This window comes from Lonchura striata, chromosome 11 (assembly GCF_046129695.1).
Source record: "Lonchura striata isolate bLonStr1 chromosome 11, bLonStr1.mat, whole genome shotgun sequence".
NCBI classification, from domain to species: domain Eukaryota; kingdom Metazoa; phylum Chordata; class Aves; order Passeriformes; family Estrildidae; genus Lonchura; species Lonchura striata.
The window spans coordinates 22701185-22722046 of record NC_134613.1 but is presented as its reverse complement, the minus strand read 5'-3'; the positions used below and the strand labels follow the sequence as shown (position 1 = coordinate 22722046).

The window sequence follows — 20862 nt, the reverse complement described above, 5'->3', positions numbered from 1 at the left end:
AACTGAAATTTTGGTTAATAAATGGAAGAAAAATCACAATTCAGCAAACATCTCAGTTGCATCAAATATTAATTTCCTGTTAAACCCACAGCAGGTGAAAAAACAGAAATCAATTAAATTGATTTACTTCAAGAAAACCTCAGTGACTTGTGCATTTTTTAATTCTCACATCTCAGAATTGGGCATTTTCCTTTGTTTCTCCCCAAACTGCCAGTTCTCAGCATAGTTTATTCTTAGCACATGCTCATTTTCCTTTAGTTTTGCTGAAGATGACACTGTCCCCTTCTTAAAAAGAAATATCTTAAAAAGAAAATTATTTTTATACTATCCTTTAAAGAAGTCTTCAACTTCTCAATCAAAAAAGGGGAAGTTCCCAGTGTAGTAAAACAATGGGACCTGGGATGAGTGTTCTGTTCCCAGGGATATTGACAGGAAGTGAAAGCTCCTCATGTAAACAAAATGAGAATTAAAACATCAAGCTATTTCAGTCCAGAAAAAAAAAAAAAAAAAAAAAAATCTCAGTTCTTTTGCAAACTAGGTCACAACTGCTCTAGGTTGTAAAGCATCAAAAATACTCTCAGAGAAGGAAAAATCCCTTCCTGCCCAGAAACTGCATCCCAGGATGGAACTACAGAACAGGAGACATCACTGAACTCCAATGTATTCCCTCATTCCCATTTTTTTGAGTTCTCTTCTTCTCCAGCCTCATCCAGAACTCTTTTCTGCTGTGTGCCTGTGAAGGAAGCTCTTAAGACAGGTGATACCTTTTCCATTCCTCTAAATTTACTGCCCAGAATACAGAATATTGCCACTTTTGTCTAATTGATAATTTCCAGTAATTTTTTAGGCTTCCTACTCCTGAGAGGGGAAAAAAAGAGAACCAAATGCCAATCCTTTCATTACTAACGTGGGACACTATTTCTGAAAAACTGGGAAGCTCATGTAGGATGAAGAATTGCAGTATTTTCTACGTATGGAAACTACTCTCTGAAAGCTGGCATTAAATAGGAATATTTGTGTGTCAACAGCAATTATTTCTCTAAATAAAATCACTGTATTTCAGAGACAATGTTCTCTATAAACACCATCCCCAAGCTGTTCTTTCTGACCCCCTCACCTTTCTTGCCATTATGAGGCCGGAGGGTTTGTGAGACACTTTGAAGACCACACCACCATTCCCTGCTCCCAGCTCACTGATCTTCTCAAAGTCATCATCCTTCAGCTCCCCAACCTTCTGCTTCTGGGTGAGGAACGCCTCCAGGCGCTTGCGCTGCTGCTCGTCCAGCTCCAGCTCCTCCAGCTTCTTCTGAAGTGCCTCCAAATTTGTCCTGCACGAGAAAGAAGGACAGGATTGAGCAGAGCTGTGAGGGGACAGAGGTCAGAGTGAATCACTCCACTTTTGCACCTGCACTCGTTGTTTAGAGGGACCCAACCTGCACAGCCACCCCCGTGAGATGTGTTGTGGCAACTCTGATTTAAGTGTTTTATCCCAGATAAAAGAATGACAAACACAAAACACCCAGCTTCCCCATCCCTCAGGTCCTGCCCCAGTCCAGACATGCTGAGTTTCACCACCTGCAGGAGTGGCTTCATGACTCTGCATTTCTGCTCAGAGAGAGCTCCTGAATCACAGCACAGCACTCCACGCTATTTTTAGTTGTGTGTTTTCAAGGTTGTGTTGTAATTTCCTACAGAGTTTGCCTAAATGTTTTATTGACTGATTTCCACAGGACTGTATAAACAACAATTCATTCAGAAGTTTCTAATTTAGCTGTCAGTAAAAAAGTCATCAAGCCCAGCCAAACACACTCGAAATGCAGTCACTGGAAATGTGAAAAGTCTTTGGCCCAAAGGCTTTAAGCTTATTTTAATTTTGTTTAAGGACAGATCTGCTGGAAACCTCATTTTAACATGAGGATTTGTGTTTTTAAGCAACACAAAATAAAAACCCAAAACTTTATGCAGTAGTTAAGTTTGGAACTACAGACACAAGTTTAGTGTTCCAGGAACATTTTTACAACTTCAGCTCATTCCAATATGACAACTTAAAGGCTCCTTTAAACTTTTCTGCTTCCAACTGCAACAATAAGTTGGTGCAAGAGTAAATATTTAACAGCAAGTACCTGTTTTGCTTCACCAAATTTAATGCAATGTTCCCAGAGAATACAGTGTTGCTATGATGAAGAATTTGAGGAAAATAATCTATTTCTTCAGAAGTACGAAGAATGGAACTACTTTCTATTTTAAAAAATAATTAAATTTCACCAATAATCGAAACTATTTCCATTTATCACTTCATAAAGTGTTCACTCTGAAAATATGTTGTATAAAGGAACATCCTCACAGCCAGTGAGGAGTTGCTCAGCTGAGAGGATGCATGGCTACCACCACGACTGTCTCTATCTTACCTTAAAAATCAAGTACCTGCACCAAAACAAAGGGTTTTTTATACTACCTTTTAAAGAGAAGCATCACTTCTGTCCTCATACCATGTTTTATACCTGTACAATCCCACACCTGGAGTCTCCCCACTGAAAAATCCCCCAGGAAGATAAATGTGGCTTCCAACAACATCCAAGTTAACCTGTTTTACTGTTTCTGTTTTAAAGATTAATCATTAAGAAAGAAACATATTTTTTGAAATTCAGAAATGCATAATTGAATGATTAATCCCTGGATTATTTTTTTCCTCATCGAATGTGCCCAGTGAAGCAAACAAATTCCAGGCTGAAGTCAAAGTGAGGTGAATACACCTGAACCAGCTCTTCTTACCCCATGAGCACAAACAAGAGAAAAGCTGAGGCAAGGTTAAGCACCCCTCACTTTCCTGCAATAAACTGCAGAGCAACAAATGCTGGACACAAATTCCATGTTTCACCCTGGAAAATTACTGCTGTGAGAAGCCCGAACTCAAGTCTTCATTATAATTTACAAGCTTTGAAAAGAAACTTGCTGTCATTTTAAGGATTACTGAATAAGGCAGGGTTGTCCATGTGGAATAAGAAAAAAAAAACAAACAAACAAACAAAAAAAAAAAAAAAAAAAACCAAACTAGAGACACAGAAACAGGATGCAACAAGGCTTTCCTTGCTGTGCTTTGAAGAAAACAGCTATTCAGTTTTTCTCTCAGGCAGAAGGGGGTTTTTGGCTTTGGAGACAACACAGAGATGCTTGAGCACATGACTTGGAGCAGACAGACTGCTGGTGTGATGAACAAACAACTGTCCTGCTGATGCTTTGGGAACAAAAATATTTGCTAGGATAGCACTTATCACATCTATATAGTCTAATGTTTGTCTGGATAAAGATTATTTTTTTTATAAGTTACCTGTTTCAATCTAAATGAACTTGGCATTCACTTAAAATAGGCATTTCCTTGCTTGAAACTCTGAATTACTGCTGGGATCCCTGCTTGAATACAAGTCAAGAGGTTCCAAAGACTCTCCCAGATGGGAAAGTGAGATTGAAATTCATCCATCTCATGAATTTCAGCACCTCAGGTTTCCCTACCAGGTGTGGCCACCAGTAAAATCACCAGAATGTTCTAAACTCTAATTTCATTATTTGCAGTGACAAGCAATAAAGTTCTCAGATTTTAAAGGAGCAATTCTCTAATTGTAAAGTTAATTAATCTGAAAGATATGAATCCAACAAATGCATTGTCAGAATCACTATTCAGAGTGTAACTACCAACATCTCCAGTTAGTTTTATGATAAGAACAGAACTATAATAACTGAATGTCAGGCATCAGGAAAGAATTGATTTTTTTCATTCTGGTTCTTTGCTCGAAGGACTGGACATGAATCAATTTAAAATGCAGATAGGTAAACAGAAGGTGTGTTTTTGTCATCTAAATGGGTGGTGTAACCGACTCAGAGTGTTTCCAGGAGGCAGGACTTTGGAAGTTTCAGTTTTTAACTCCAACTACACTCCAAGAACACTCCCCTGACTGGTACCTGGGCCCTCTCCAGGTAAAAGCATCACAGCAAGTTCCAAAGCACAGAGAAACAGGTGGAAAAGTAAATCATTACACAGAAGTTTTACAAACTGAATGAAACCAGCATATCCAGAATACAGAAGAGGGAATACTTTAGACAGTTCATCACCAGGCACCAAAAAAATGTTCAAGACCTTTGGCAGCCAAAACAGCAACATGCTACTGTGCAAGTGTCTGCCTCCAGAAAGAGCACTGGTAGTCACTTAATCTTATATAAAACTCTTATTCAGAGACAAAGATTCCTATTAAAATTCAGCACCATTACCTGCTGCAGTCTTGGGGTTGTGTTTTTCACTGTCAAGGCACCATGGCTTTGCCAGGGATCCATCAAAGCAGGAAATCATCAAATCAGCTCAGGGCTCCACGGTGCCAAGCACTACTCTGAAGCAATAGGTTATCATTTCATTTCTTGCTGGCAGTTTGGAAGCCCAGCACACACTAAACTGCACCAGGGATGGGATCCAGCTCTCACAGAGTGATCCTTGGGATGAAGCCACGGGGAGGGCAGCGCTGCTTCCTCCATTTGGTAAGGAGACAGAGGAATCCCACAGAACACCACCAGTGAACACCTTCCTGCTCAGCTGGCAGAAGGATAAACACCCTGCTCAGCCAGCACACAACACCTCTGCACTCAGTGCTGTGTCTTCAAATTACTCTGAGATCTCTCTCTTCCTGACTAAATGGAAAGTTCAAAAAAATACACACTCAGGGCAAGTTTTTGGGAAAGCTGGTTGTTTCTTTCTCTCTTCCAAGGGCAGCATGAGGTACAGGTGCCCTAGAGGAGGAATTCTCTCCACCCACATCAGATCAGCAAGGATCTTTCCTATTAACTCCCACTGTTTATTCCTTTCTGTGCTCAAGGAAGTGTTCTGACAGCACAGCATCCCCCCCCACGGCACTTCTGTGACCTCCCAAGTTGGAAAAGAATGCAGAAAGAACTCAAACCTTCCCCCAACAGTGAACCCTGATGGGTGTAGAGAACCTCACCTCTTATCCCTGTCCATCTGAGACCCTGGGGGAACCCACACCCGGCCCTTCTGCTGCCACCTTGTGCAGGTGAGAAGGGTTTGTGGGAATGTGGGAGCTTTTCAGACCCAGGGACACCTCACCCCAGGCAGGCTCATCTGGGAGCTTTAAATTCTCACCTCCCCCAGTCCCTCACCTTCTGCCAATGGCCAAAAGTGGATGCTTGAGTAAAAGAACCCTGGGTGGACACAAGAAGCCCAAATAAATGCCCAGCAGCACGTCGAGTCACTGCTGCACTGAGCATCCTGTTCTCTGCTCCCCCGACATGCACATGTTCCTGTGCACAAAGGTCTGGACAGACAAGGTGTGTCACCAACACCATCCCATCACCAGGCACTTTCTGAGCCCATCACCCTGCCCCTTTAAGGGCTGGCTGTGGGTTGTTTTGAGATTCTCTTTTTAAAGATCCAGCCACTGATTTCTAACCTCTGAATGTGTGCACATGGCACACAGCTGGGCACTGCAGGGACGGAGCAGTGAGTTTGGGGACAAGGAGGAAATTTGTGTTCCCACAGGAGCCACAGACTGCAGAGAGAGCACTCAGCACCCAGAGGTGCACAGAAGGCAAGTGCAGCTTCTCAGCTCCTGGCTTTGGGGACAGCCACCTCAGCACTGAGGAAAGCACTCCTGGAGGAGCACGAACACTTCAGAGCACACTTGTTCTCCTGGATGCAGTAACAGGAAGAGTAATGCTGCTTGTAGTCTGCTAGCACATAAAGGCATAACAAAAAGCAGAAAATAAGTCCTTAATTAATACGAGTACTCCAAATCCCTGGGAGCTTTTTTTTTTAATTCATGTTAGTGCTAAGTTAATCATACGCTCAAGCCTAAAGGCTACAGCAAAGCTGTTACTCAACTCTAAAGTCTGCTTCAGAGAGAGAAGAAAAAAATGTGGCAGGGGAAAAAGAAAAAAAAAATCGGAGAGTCTTTACCAGTAATTTGTCAAATATCTGTTCAAAGGCATTACTATCAGCGCTGCAAGCTGAACAATTAGCATGAGTGAAAGCATCAAGAAGTACTTTCACTTTCAGATCTCCTGTCGCATGAGGATACAAAGCTTGGGGGTTGTTTTCCAGAACAGTGACATTAATGCTTTCCCCAAGCCCACACAACTGTCAATTTGGAGAAGAAAGTAGGCAGTTCACTACATAATTTCCATGAACAACCTCAATCAGGGAGCTGAAATTAAGTGTTAGGAACATGAAGACATTCTGTGGTTTTGAGAAGACAGACTACTATGTTGTGTGACTCTGCCAAATCCAGGCAACAAGAAAAATTCTTATTAAACTTTTCCTTTAGCAAAGAGCAGTTCACAGAATAACATGGAAGATAAATGTAATTCCAAAAGTCCTCCAACTTAGAGCACAGGTGTCTGTCTGGGTTAACTCCAGTGCAGCCTCATAAAACTTGCAGTCAGATCATCAACTCAAAAAAATCCAAATTCCCTATAAATGCAGTGAGTCTGTTTTGGAAAAATACACTGGTTTTCAACCCTCATTGATTTTCAATCCTTGCAATGTGTTAGAGGATCTTAACAAACTTCCCTTGTACTTAGGTGGGAATTGTAGGTGAATTTATCATCTGAACATCACAGACTGGTTTCTTAAAGCTCATCTTGTCCCACCCCTGCCATGGCAGGGACACCTCCCACTGTCCCAGGCTGCTCCAAGCCCTGTCCAACCTGGCCTGGGACATTCCAGGGATCCAGGAGCAGCCCCAGCTGCTCTGGGCATCTGTGCCAGGGCCTCCCACCCTCACAGTAAAGAATTTTTCCCTAATATCTAACACACCATCCATGTCCACATCACAGTGACATTGCACGGCATAGAGTGAGGTTTAATATTGCCAGAAAAAAAAAAAATACCCAGTAAGCGGAAGACAATTTATTAAAATATATTTCTCAGTAAAAGGCAGGCAAAACAATACTATTAGACACTGCTCTGTCTAAAAGAGTATCCTGATAGCCCTAATTTAATGTAAATTCTCATTTTTCTAAGGCTGACAGGCATGAGTTTTAAAGAAAACAGACAACACAACTTCAAATCTCCTGTTGAGTCTCCAACCAAATGGACAGCTGAACTTTCAGAACTCCCTCTAGGCTGGGAATCTTTGCTTTCAAGCCTCCTCCTCTTCCTCTTTCCCTCCCCACCATCCCATTAAACACCACATTTTCCTCCCCTGAGCCAAGGCCCATCACACAGCAGGTGTGAGCTGCAGGCAGAGCTCAAAGGCAGCAGTGGCACAGAGGTTCCAGAGTCGTGCCCTGGGTGCCTCCTGGTGCCATCTCTTGGTGTTCCAGCCCCTCATCCTGAGTGGCACAGGAGCTGCCAGCTCAGACACCCCCTTGGCATGCTGAGCTCTCTAACCAATGCCACAGGGAGGGAGCTTGTGGGTTTTACTGTTAAGAGGCTTCCACAGGACTTACTGTGCCATTGCATTCAGAATTTGCCCTAAATCGACTCTGTAATCTCAAATTAAGAAATTCTACAGCCAAACCTTCAGAAATCCAAGCCCTCCATCTCCCTTTCATGTCTGTGCACTATGGATTTTTCCCAGCCAACACTACACATTATCAGAATAAAGGAACCACAGGGCAATTAAAACTTCCTTATGGACAGAAAAATGAACTTATTGACTGGATATTTAAACCACAACACAGAAGACAGACAGAATTATAAATTCTGATCAACATTTGCCTGCATTTCCATTGTTTTATGTCTCTGAATTAGGAGTTGAATATAATGACAAAACCAAAGGATGAAGACATGCAGTAGTTACAGTAACAGGATCTTCCCAGCTCTCCCATGTGGCAGCTCCACAGCCTTTGAGGGACACGACAATAACACAAAAGATGAAGTTACAGGATCTGTTTCCAAGGCCCCTGAACAGGCCAGGATTAGAACTGAGATGGGCTGAGCCTGGAGCAGAGCAGGACAAACTCCACGCAGAGCCACAGCACCCACACCAGGGACCAGGAAAAGAAAACTGCCAGAAACTGTCTGAAAACAGACAAAAACCCCATAACTGGGATTCTGAGAAAGCCAGGGATGGAAAGTCTGCCTGTATTTTAAAAGGAGGGATTGCATAACACTGAACATTTGTCAGCACAGCCATTTAGCAAAAGAAATTAATAACTTTTACCTAATATATGAATGGAGTGTATCAATACATACAGAAATATTAACATGTCTATATCCAAAGAGAACATTTTTTTTTTCCAAAAGAATGTGTTCTGCAATCTGCTGACTCATCTTCCCACCACACTGAAAAAAAAAAAGTTCTGGAAAAGCACAGAACAATGCTGAGTTGGACAAAACCCTGCAAGAAAGGGGGAAGAGCTGCCAGGAAGTTTCAAGGCTTTGTCATAAAAACCCATAAGGAGGTTTTTAAGAAAATTCTTGTTCATCCAAAGAATCCCACACTGTTGGAATGTCTCCATCCTGGTGCTCAGGATGCAAAAGGAAAATAATCTGCTTTTTTTTGTATGCCCTGTTATGGACTCAACTTGATGGATGAGGTTGGATCCAGGTGGAAATCCCATCCTGAGGTGGCAGCAGGGAGGAGTTCTGCTGGAATCCACCTTCCTCCTGCCCAGGCAGGACTCAGGGAGACAAAGGCTCCTCCACAGATGTTTGCCAAGAGATGGGGAGCACTGAATGAGCCTTTCCCAGTTGTCCCCTTGCACTTCCGTTCCAAAGTGCAACCACGCTTTTCTCTGAGTAATACTGAGCACGTATCAAAGCAGGAATCATCTGATTACTAATTTGTAGGGACAAAAGTGATTAGAAAAAGAAATCCACTGCTTCCTTAAAAAAAAAAAAAAAAACAAAACAACAAAAAAACCAACAACAACAACCAAAAAAAAACCCCAAAAAAACCCCAAAAAACCCAACAAAATTAAGAAGTCTTTGGAAGACAGAACACGACTCTCCAAAAATTCAGTTTTGCCAGCTAACATTTCTTCCTCCAAGAGACATTCTTTTGGCAGTGGAATTTGCACACTTTCCACAGCCCAGGCAACCCCCAGGGCAATGGTGGGAGAACAAATGCAGCTGTAAAAAAGGTTACACAGGTAAAAAGGGGGAGGAGCTTTTTTACTGGAAAATTTAGAGCTCAGTAATTGAAAGGGAACAAACTACCTAAAGATGAGATGGAAAGGTTTATCAGACCTCACAGAAAATTCCTTCCTCAGCTCATTTCAGAATGTTTCCCCTGTATACAGTGAAATACGTTTAAAAATCCACTCTAGAAATTGGTGGGTTTCCTGCCTCATGTAAATTCCCCACAATTTTCATGTTTGGTTTTTTTTAAGTAAGTGCTAACTCAAAACCCCTTTTCCCAAGTTAACAACAGCACTGTTGTTATACCAATAAATAATTCAGCTACACGTCGGCTTTACCCAGACCCTCTCAATCCCTTTTTCTTGCTGTGAGATAACACTGGAAGGTCTGGCAGGAGATTTGTTCCTCTTGAGACAGAGACCTGAGCCTACTCCATAAAAATCTGTGCTGCTCAGGAATTGCTGGAATTCCTGAATTCCAGCATCTCAATGTGCTCTGTCACTCCATCCTGCCAAGGCAGGAGGGCATGGTCTCACTCTGCCCCAAGGCTCTCATTCCCAAGTAACCCATTCCCAAATCAAATCCCATTTGCAGTGGGATTATTTCCCTGGCTAAAATGACCCTGTGGCTACCCCAGTGCTGGTGGACAGAGCTCTGAGGACTCCTCTGAGTTCTCAGCCAGGAGAGGAGAGGCTCTGCAGAAGGAGCAGGATCTTGCACAAGCTCTGTTGGGAAATCTCACCTCTGTGCCTGTCTGCAGCCTCCCTGTAAGGACAAGAAAAGCAGCTGGATCCACAAGCACAGCTGCACTTCCCTCCCCACTTACCCTCCTCACATTTCCTCAGCAATGCTCATTTTTACACCCACTTTTTAACTCCCCTTAAACCAATTGAAGCTTTTTAAACTCATACAAACTAAAGTATTCCTCCATTACCATCACTATGCCTAAATCTGACTGTCAGAACATAACAAGACAGCATTAAATGTTTTAAAATCCTTCCTACGTACATAATTGTCAACAAAAAGCTGCCTACAGCCAGCAAGAGCTGCACAGGTCAGTGTGCCCCTTAATTCATTAATTTCTGTGCTACTGGTGTACTCTTAGTCATAGTTTTTTTCAGCACAAGTCTGTGAGGTGCTGCAGGCTCTGACTTTTCATTATTTTATTACAACCGATCACATGTTCTATTACTGTACTTAAGTAACATTAAAATGGTATTTCTAATTCAGTGAAGAACTATACCAGGCTCAAGCACATTAAAAGAGAAAGCAGTCCATGAGTTTATTTTAATTTAAAATGCACTCTCCCATATCACATGTATTTGGAAGCTTTATTAATCCTTCATTAGTAAGGGATTTTAAAAAAAGTTTCTCTTGTTTCTTTGTTTTTTGGGGTTTTTTATAATATTTACAAGCTTGCAGTAAATACTGAATGCAACTGCAATCCAACTAAATCAGTGATAAAATTCCAGGGTCTAATCTTCCAGAACATGGCACACAGGCTAAAAAGCTCCCCTGAAGTCCAAGGAATTCCAAAGGGGGAAAAAACCCCAAAAAACAAATCCCCCCATGAAGCAAATAAGAAATGACCCTGCAAGCATTAAAGTGAACAACTCTGTGAAAATCTTCCTTTCCTTTTATCTAATCTCACATCCAAGAAAACTGATAAAAAAATCTATTCCATGAGGACAAATCCTCTTGAAACAGGATCCACTGGGAAGGAGCTCACAATGGAAACTTAAAAGCCCAAAAACCCAAACCCAAAACCTCACAACCCCATTCCCCTGATGGGACACAACCTGCCCTTCTCCTCCTCAAAAACCCAAACTGAAGCTCCCTTGAGAAAGACACTGAAAAACATGAAAATTGCAGGAAGCATAGTAAGTAAGCAATTGTTTACTCTGCAAATTGTAATATATATTGAAGTGCAACCCACTTCTGCACAATCCCCAAACCTTGCTTAGCCAAGCAAACACGGGGACTTGCAGCAGTCATTCAGGGACTTCCTAAATGCAATTTAACCAGAATAAACAGCAATTAATACTCCAACTATGACTGGAATTTCCAGTCACCCATTCTTACAAAATTACTCTCTGGCTTGAACAATTCTAAGGCACAGATTTGCTATAATTAACGCTTTAAAAAGAGAAAACCCTGAAAAACCACATTGTGCCCAATGGCTTGGCTCTACTCAGTTTGCTTTGGATTTTCTTTCTTTTTAAAAAGAAATACAGTTCTTAATGTGGTAAAGACCTATGGACAGGATCTTAAATCCCTCTCAAGAGCCCATTTCTTTTCAGCACATCAGAGAAGATGCAAATTCTGTTGTCTACTTCTTTTTTTGCTCTCATTTTTATTTAATTAAACACAAACCTCCTATTGTAGCTCATACTTTACATCTGAGATTTGCAGAGGTCACAGCTCAGGCTTGATTTGGGAGATACCTCTTGTTGCTAAAACACACTTATATTTTGAAAAGAAATGTATTTTGGAAAAAAAATACACTTCAATCCCATCGTATCAAAGCTCATACAATACATAAAAGTCAGTGGCACTCAATTTTAAAAAGAATTGTTTTCATTTTTGTATTTAATCAAATCCCAGGTACTTTTGGAAGGTTTATATTTTAACTCCAGAGCTAGGAAAGTTTTTTGGATTGAGACAAAGTAAAAAGTCAGGTTTCAGAGCAATTAGTTTGACCCTTCTCTTTGACTTTTTTTTATTTCAAAGATACAATTAAAGAACTTCATGATGCACCTTTCTTTTCATATGAACACAAACCTTATTTTAATATGGAAAGTGGCATTATCTCAAAACCTGCTTTTTTTCCTACTTCACGTTCTGAGGCTGGGTTGGCTTTAGAGAAACAAAAATGGGTTGAAAACTGTCAGATATTCAAAGCAACAGGGCGTTAGACATTTGAAAGGAACATAAATCCTTAAATTGGAGACTTGTTCTTGTTTCTTTTGTCTGTTAAGACACTAAACATTCAGCCAGAACAGTTTTCCTTCAATTAATTTTCATTCAGGTTTGCTCGGTTGGGTTTTTTTTTTTTAACTTTCTCTGCAGAAGCTTTGCACAATTCTATCTGTGCAGCTCCAAGGACTGAAATTAAATCTGCAGCTGGCCAGTGTCATCTTGGTTTGAGCCTGAAGAGCTGAGGCAGCTCAGAGCAGCAGAAAGGTTCAGCCCTCGCCGTGCAACCGCGGCTCCGCGGGAAGTGTCAAAAGCAGAAGTGAAGCTCAGGGCACAGGAAAATCTTTCGTGAAGTTGTCTCCATTGTCCAACTGGGCAGAGCCAGGGACTGGGAAGGCCCTCGAGAAAAATTATTGGTACAGGATGTTGGGGTTAAGTAATAGCCACAAGCAATAAAATCTGCTGTCGGAGAGAAAAATTGTGAAATTTTCATTTAAGTATTTGGGATACAGGTATTTAAACTGTAAGTGCACTAACTCCTCTTTATACTATCTTGCCAGGAAAAAAAAGAGATAAATAGGAAGAAAAGAAAGGAAAAAAGAGAAAAGAGCCATGCACATGATACCCAGGCCTCCTGCACACTCCTAAAGCCCCACACCACGTGCCATAAAAAGCTTTCCCTTGCTCCAGTCAGTGGGCTCCCATCACCAAATAAGGACGAAGACAGAGGACAGGACACAAATGCAAAGCAGGACATCCTGAATCATCCAGCCTCTTCTTTCATTTCCTCCCTTTCCCCTTCCTTTGTGCCAGGAAGTCACGGTGTCAGAAGTGCTCATTCCTACCAGCATTAATGAGTTACAGAACCTTCCCCAGTGACAGCGAGAAAGTCTCGGAATTCCAGCACTCCCCAGGCCCTGCACATCCGTTTGGGCTGGTGCCAAAATCGCCTCTGAGCCTAAATAACTTCCTTCCCTCTGGATGCTGGGTCCTCGGTGCACTCCCAGACAGGAATTTCATCGCCTCGCCCGGAATCTTCCTTTTTGCCTTGCCAAGTCTGCAGAGCTCCTTGGGCGCTTTGCCGTGCCCGAGGAGCAGCGAAGCGTTTGGAGAGGGACAGGTTTGTGTATGCAACGAGTAACCAGAGCCTCACATTGCCAAAATTCCTGGACTGCAGGCTCGGGGCTTCAGCAAGTGTTAATATGGCAGTGCAGGGATGCACGGCATGCACAACAGCCTCACAAACACCTGACTGAGGAATTCAGGCAGTGACCAAAGGGGGAAAAAACCCAGAGCAGGCTCAGGGAGGAAAATAAACAACCTTACAGATTAAGGAAATGAAAAACAAAAGTGTTTTCAACTCAATTCCAAAAACATTTTTAAATTCTGATGCAACTGGTCTTTGCTATTTGAGATCTTTCACAATGAGGGCTTAAAATTAGCAGGATGAGGGGATATTTCCATGATTAATTAATCCTGGCTGTATATAGGACAACTGGTTGCTGAATTTACTTTCACTAAGCCAGTTCTTTTAAAAATACTGGACACCTCTAAGCCTGGCAAAAGCTCGGTATAAGGTCCTGTGTGTGACACAGATCAGAAGTCTGGGGGACACACGCACAGAGCCCAGCCAAATCAACACACGGAGCAGAAAATGAAGCAAGACAACTGTTCATCAGTGCAAAAAAGACCCAGCACTCCCAGGAGTCTCCAAAGGCTTCCAACAAGTAAATGAGTACCATGCATGTAAAAGCAATTTAAAATTAATGACACTTCTTGCGGGAAGAGATACGATATTGAGTATATTGGGAGCGAGGTGATTTACATCAGATACTACAAGCAGCAAGTGATTGGTGTATCAGATTTATTCTGTAGAACAAGACTAAAACACACAGAGATCCCCGAAGACTAAATCAACATATTCCCAACTGCCTTGAGAAAATCGACTGGGAAGTGCTACTCAGGCAAATATAAAAACACAGTATTTTCCCCCCCTGTCAATCCAGAACAAAAGCCCTGTAATATTTAGATCATAATGCTTAGATACAATCAGTAACTCCTTCCAAAGAACAGTTTTTAAACAGCTCATCACTCAGTTAATCATCAAAAGAGTTTGCTAGAAATGTCACAACTGGAGCTGCAAGATGCTGAATTTTTTTATTTTTCAGGAGGTATTTGCTTGGTTTCAGGATTACATTTCTTTTGCGGTTGATTTGGTTTTGGTTGTTTGATTTTTTTTTTCTTTTAGCTGTTTGGGTGGTTAAAGGAGATCTGAGCCTGTGTGAAAACATGTCACTGATGAACACTGATGAGCACTTTAAAGCCCAGGAGTCGCACATGTCACTGCAAGGCTGCCTGACATCCTCTGTGTCACCGTGCTACAGCAGCACATCGCAGCTGAGTTTCCACCTCCCGGAGAGGACCGACCTGACCATACAGGGGCAGGAATCTGCTCCTCCAAGACACACCTTTGTTTCAAGGCTCACTGAAGGGCTAGCCCGACACCATTGTCTAAAAATCAAGGTGCGAACATTGACCCGCGAACCTCAAATGAAAACCTGCCGTAACATTTCATCACTTCGCGGTGCCGGTGTTGTCTGCCTGACCGAGGCCACCCTGCCCACCCACATCCGTGAGAAATGTGCAGCAGAGGCTTCACCGGCAACCATGCAACCATCCAATATTCGGTATTTTTTCCCTCAGAAGTGTCCCCGTGATCAGCTCAGCCCTTCCCACATTTACAGTGTCATGTTTGTGTTGCCCATAGAGGAGCTCCGAAGCTGTTTCTCCACACACACTCCCTGCCGTACCCAGCACAACACGTCAATTAGTGACAGACAGATCTGCTCCAATTAACGATTGTTTGGGTTAAAGCCAAGGACGAGGAAAACAAAACAAACACCTTTGCTACAAATCTGCGGGCTCCAGTATAAATTCTCCCACACACACGTTTATGAACCGTGCCATCGGAAACGTGTAATTTGGCATTACTAGATAATTATATAAGCTAAGAACCCAGCGGACACCATTACGGGCTAGGACAAAGGAGTTATACAAGTTTCCCCCTGTTTTTTCAGCAGGTTTTTTTCCCCCGCCGATGTGACAGAAGTTTGTTTATTGCCGAAGGCAGCATCCCCTGCCTCCGCGGAGGGCACTGCGAGCATCCCCCGCCCTGGGGTACCCGGGAGTCCCGCCCGGCAGCGGGGCCGGGGCGTGCGGGGCAGGGCGGGCTCGGGAGCACCGCACCCCGCGGACAGCGCCCGGCCCGGCCCGGCCCGCACCCCGCCCCGGCAGCACTCACTCCGCAGAGCTGGTCCCGTTCACGGCGGATCCATCCGGAGCGGGGTTCAGCTGGATCGGCCCGGGCTTCTTCTTCGGCATCTTCGCCCGCACACGGCGCGCAGGGGAGCGGACGGAGCGGCCGCGGCCGCACTTCGGACAGGTCCGAGGGACTTCCTGCGGCGCGGCAAACCGGGCGGGGAGCTGCCCTGTGCGGCGGTGCCCCCGCGGGCTGCGGGCAGGTGGCTGTGAGGCTGCCGGACCCCGCTCCGAGCGCGCCGAGCTCCGGCGGGCACTGCCCGGGATCGGGATGTGCCCGGCCGGGACCGCGCCGGCGCGCGCCGCCCGCGCCCGGCGCGCGCCTGCGCGGGGAGCGCGCGCACGCGCAGGGCGGGGAGCGAGGCCGCGGGAAGCGCTGCTGCCCTCAGAGCGCTGCTGCCCTCACAGCACTGCTGCCCTCACAGCGCTGCTGCCCTCAGAGCCCTGCTGCCCTCACAGCGCTGCTGCCCGGAGCCCTGCTGCCCTCACAGCGCTGCTGCCCTCAGAGCGCTGCTGCCCTCAGAGCCCTGCTGCCCTCACAGCGCTGCTGCCTTCAGAGCCCTGCTGTTCTCACAGCGCTGCTGCCCTCAGAGGGCTGCTGCCCTCACAGCGCTGCTGCCCTCACAGCGCTGCTGCCCTCACAGCGCTCCTGCCTTCAGAGCCCTGCTGTTCTCACAGCGCTGCTGCCCTCACAGCGCTGCTGCCCTCACAGCGCTGCTGCCCTCACAGCGCTGCTGCCCTCAGAGCGCTGCTACCCTCACAGCACTGCTACCCTCAGAGCACTGCTGCCCTCACAGCGCTGCTGCCCTCACAGCGCTCCTGCCTTCAGAGCCCTGCTGTTCTCACAGCGGTGCTGCCCTCACAGCGCTGCTGCCCTCACAACGCTGCTGCCCTCACAGCGCTGCTGCATTCAGAGCCCTGCTGTTCTCACAGCACTGCTGCCCTCACAGCGCTGCTGCCTTCAGAGCCCTGCTGCCCTCACAGCACTGCTACCCTCACAGCACTGCTGCCCTCACAGCGCTGCTGCCCTCAGAGCCCTGCTGCCCTCACAGCGCTGCTGCCCTCCCAGCGCTGCTGCCGGGAGCCCGCCCTGCCCTGTCAGGGTGGGCAGTCCTGGCACAGGCTGCACACAGAAGCTGGAGCTGCCCCATCCCTTGGAAGTGCCCCAGGCCAGGCTGGAGCAACCTGGGACAGGGAAGGTGTCCCTGCCCATGGCACTAGATGGGCTTTAAGGTCCCTTTCAACCCAACCTGTTCTATGATGACTTAAACAGAGCCTTGCTTTAAATCCACTTGCTTCCACAAATCGATGAAGAACCTGTTTTTTTTTTTTTTAAAAGGACGTGCGAACTGCAGTGTTACAAGCAGCGGGAGCAGAGGGATCTCAGAGGTGTCCTATGCCACCGGCTGGACAAAGTAATATATAGTAATATAATTAGAGTGATAAAATTTAGACTTAAGACAATTACAAGACAATAAAAAGCAAAGAATTACAGATGTCCGGATGTTTTTGGGCCCTAAGTTGCCAAAAACATGCTTTGTGAACAAAGTAATAACCTTAAAAGCAATAGCCTGTTGCATATTCATATATCTCATACATGATGCATAAATTCCGTGCAAATTAAGAACGTTTCTGGTTTTGTCAACTTCTGCCCTTTAATCCTGGTGGTTACATAAAGACAGAGAGAAGGTGGAAGAACATTTGTTTTTTCTGATAAGGAGGCTGTAACTCTTTATGGGCCCTTTCACTCTTATCTTTGTGCGAAGAATTTCTTGATTATCTAATCTCTTTCTTGAGCTAGTTAAAAAGTATCTTACATAGCATAGTTTCCATCATAACATTGTGTTATTACCTAAAACTATATTTAACACACCACTTAAGAGAATTAATACAGCCTAACTTTCTAACATTGCACGTATAATATTGATTGTAACCTTTGTGAAAAGCCAATCATAAAATATGCATTTTTCACAAGAGCAATATATATATATCCTTTCTATGGCCGTGTTCTTCCATAGCAGTTCTGTCTCCACAAAGGAGAGTTGAAATGTAAAGGTTCTGTTGTTCCGCTGTGGGTCTTGCAGGGGTTTCAGGGCAAGATATGGAATATTGCAGCACGCAGTGGCCCTGTTTGGACAGCAAAGCAAGTCTGGACACACGTGTGCAGTTAACTGTGACACACACAAAATATATTATCATACAATAATCGTATGATAAGATTCAGGAGATAAAAGGAGTTCCATGCATTTGACTTCCGTGAACAAAGTGACACTACAATCCTGCCTCTGCTGCTGAGATCTGCAAAGAACTTTGCTAAAGTTTGAGTTGCTTTATAAGATTAATTTCTCATTGTCTGAATCCAGCAGAATTCAGCTGAAAACTCTTTTAAGGCCTGTAGGAGTTACACAGTGAGAAGGGCTTACAGGTTTCTTCTGATTTCTGACACAGCTGAGAAATTCTTTCTGTTGCTGCTGTACATTTCTGTACCACACAGCGCTCCATCTGTCAACAAACATGACACATGGAGCAGAAAAGACTGCAGTTACTCATAATTTTGCTTAAGTGATAAATGAAACCTCTCACAGACACACGTGAGCCAAGAAGTGAAGCAGCACTGAGGAACTCAGCACTAAGGTGGAGGTAGTGCCTTGGTATTGGTAAAAGAGTGAAAAAACAGTTTCTTTGGCAGTTCCATTTTTTCCTGATTTTTTCCTGATTTTCCCCTGATTTTCCTAATGGTCCTTTTCATATATAAGACATGTGAATACACCACCTGAATGAATAACATCTTTCCAGCAGTGGACAGGTTTTATACTCCAGTAAGTTGATTCAGACACCAGAAGAAGTGCAGAGTTAATTCCATTACAAAATTTCTACTGTGAATACTTTGGATAAAGAACCAGCCAGAATTCATTATGATTTAAATTTTTGTGGTTTGCAAAAGTACAATTATATTTTAATCAAAGTAAACATTCATGTTTTTACAGAAACTGAAATGATGAACAAAGTTCCCCATATATAATGCAAAAATGCTGAATAGTTCCTGTCATCCATTTCTAAAATAAAAATTAAAAAATTAAATTTTTTCCCCACGGTTTTGCCATTAAAGACATATTCCCTCCTTCCAATTCCAGATATTAAGGGACAGCTCCCTCCTCTGGACACTTTACATTTGCACTGAGAACACTGGACTGTGAAATTACTGATTTCATCAATCTCTTTCAAAATCCCTCTGACCAAAGCACAAAACCCAAAAAAATATCTTGGGTTCACTGTATCTAGAAATAAATTCATGGGCATATGGATTGATGCCACTGAAGAAACAATTTCTGTAATGTTGTCTGTAAAACAAATAGGTTTAACTTCAGTTACTAAAAATTAAGTGCATTTCCCCAGCCAAAACAGAAGACATGTTTTGGAAAATTGAATATTCTCCGTGGCAGGAACTGTGTTTTGCTGTACAAACAGGTGTTTCTGGAGGTGAATCACAGAGGAAAAGGTGAAGAAAAAAGAGAAGGCATTGTCATTTCAGCGAGAGGCTTCTGAGCAGGGAGACTTTCTGATTTATTGATTTCACCACTGCTTGGAAAAATAGAAATAAATTTTCTGTGAAAACAGAAGTGGAACAAAGAAGCTTGTCTTCATTACCACTTTTTTTCCCCTTACAGAAACTGAAATTTTGCCTAATTTCTTGAATAAAAAGAAAAGAAAAACCACAATTATTATATAGATCAATTGCATCTAAATTAAGCCAACTTTTCAAACTCGATTGCCACATAAAGCCACTCATTTTGCTGCCAAAACGTGAACACAAACTTCTATTTGCAAGATTTAATACTTCTTAATCTATTTAGTGGTTAGCAAAGCAAGCTAGGGAAATAATTAGTCCCATAAAGCAATGGCATTTAAGTAGTCTGATCCAAATTTTAATAAAATTGGACAAGAATATCAAAAATTATTTGAAGGGAGCTGACAGAGATCACAACCTGCCTTGCACCTTATTTTCCTCAAGAAACACAGATTTTAAAGAGCACTGTGGGTCACAGCACAATTCGAATGCTTTGTGATATACTATAAGGTTAGAAATGAACATTTAAGGTGGCTGCATAATATCAAATTTAGATTCGATCAGCAAGGTATAAATGTAAATAAGTATAAAGCACAAATAACTGAAATTTGCTTAATCCTTAAGATGTGACTTCCCATTAATACAGATACAATGGGAGCAGTTGTGCTGAGGGTTTAATGGCATGAACAGCTTTGCCAGCACAATATTTGAAGGTTTTTTTGCCGAGCAAATTCTGCTCCCTTAGGAATAAACCCCTTCAAGCATGGAAGAAGGCAATTATCCATTTGACAGATTTGCCTTGCTGTATATTACGTGTAACAAAGCAGGAAATGAGACTGAAATATAAAATAAGGTGCTAATTTTCTGCAGTTTTTCTAATGAAATTACAGTAATCAAACAGAAACAAGCAGTAATATTTCCTTTTCACCTAAGCTAGAAACTAGAAGTGTTTTCTAGAATGGAGGCAGCCTGCAGGGGGGTTTTTGTTTGTTTTTTCCTGACTTATTATTTTAGCAGCATGTGGCTGGTTATTCATTTCCTGAGGAAAAACCAATAATCAATGCCTGCCAACATTTGCTTTTTATTTAATTAGGAACATAGGACTGGAAAGAACCACCTAGGTCATCAAGTCCAGTTTCTAATTAAACACTCTTCAAAAATATTGATTAATCAAAGTTGCATAAATATGGTGGATTTTTTATAACCCAGTGTCCTCTGCAGAGATTGTAAGTGATCTTCTGCTTTTTTTTTGTTTTGTTGGTAAGGATTTTTCAGTACAAAGAGTGACTATTATTTTCAATGAAAAGAGCTCATAATTTAGATATTTGATTTTCAGTAATTTTATATGACAATGACAGTATTTTGTGTTGGAAATTTGTGTTTGATCTATGATTATTATTAAATCTCTGTGTTAATTTTCATACTTCAGCTGCCTCAATCGATTGAAGAAATTTGCCATATCTAAAAAGGTAAGATTAATTGATTCAGTGCTAAAAAATCCATTAGTCTGTTCTCCCTATATTTAATATATTCTTGATTATAAAAGATGCTGCAGCAATTGGGAATATACATTTTAAACATTAACTGTTAAAATAATTTTAACCAGAAAGTAACTGCAATTGATTTTGTCCTACTAGAAGGAATACATTAAGTTATCAGTAACACTGTATGTCAAATTTGAATTTATAGAGAAGTAAGGGAAAACCAATTCCTTTAATGGATTAATATTTTACAGTAATTGATATAGTTTTGTTTAAACAAAGAGACCATAATTTAAGTCAGATATTCTATGACCTGAGCTGTAAAAATATAAGAACAATTTAGAGCTCCGAGTGCTTTGGAGACGGGAGTCTGGAGCCTCTCCTGTTGTCCCTGCAGCCCAAATCCTTACATGGCACTTAATGTGCACAGCTGCCAAACCTCCGAGGGCTCAGCATATTTATTCCAGCCTGGACAACTGCAAACTGTTCAGCTG

At 42.8% G+C, this 20862-nt stretch overlaps 1 protein-coding gene across 1 annotated transcript in view; it reads right to left on the bottom strand.

Moving 5' to 3' along the window:
• Positions 1 to 15597, bottom strand: part of MAP2K1 (mitogen-activated protein kinase kinase 1) — a 33967-nt gene extending 18370 nt beyond the window's left edge. Inside the window, exons 1-2 of the mRNA XM_077785952.1 lie at positions 15303 to 15597; positions 1118 to 1328 (exon numbers count right to left, since the gene is read on the bottom strand). Of these exons, the coding sequence (XP_077642078.1) occupies positions 1118 to 1328; positions 15303 to 15382 (291 nt within the window). The 5' untranslated portion in view covers positions 15383 to 15597. The remainder of the gene's footprint in view (positions 1 to 1117; positions 1329 to 15302) is intronic.
• Between the last annotated feature and the right edge of the window lie 5265 nt (positions 15598 to 20862).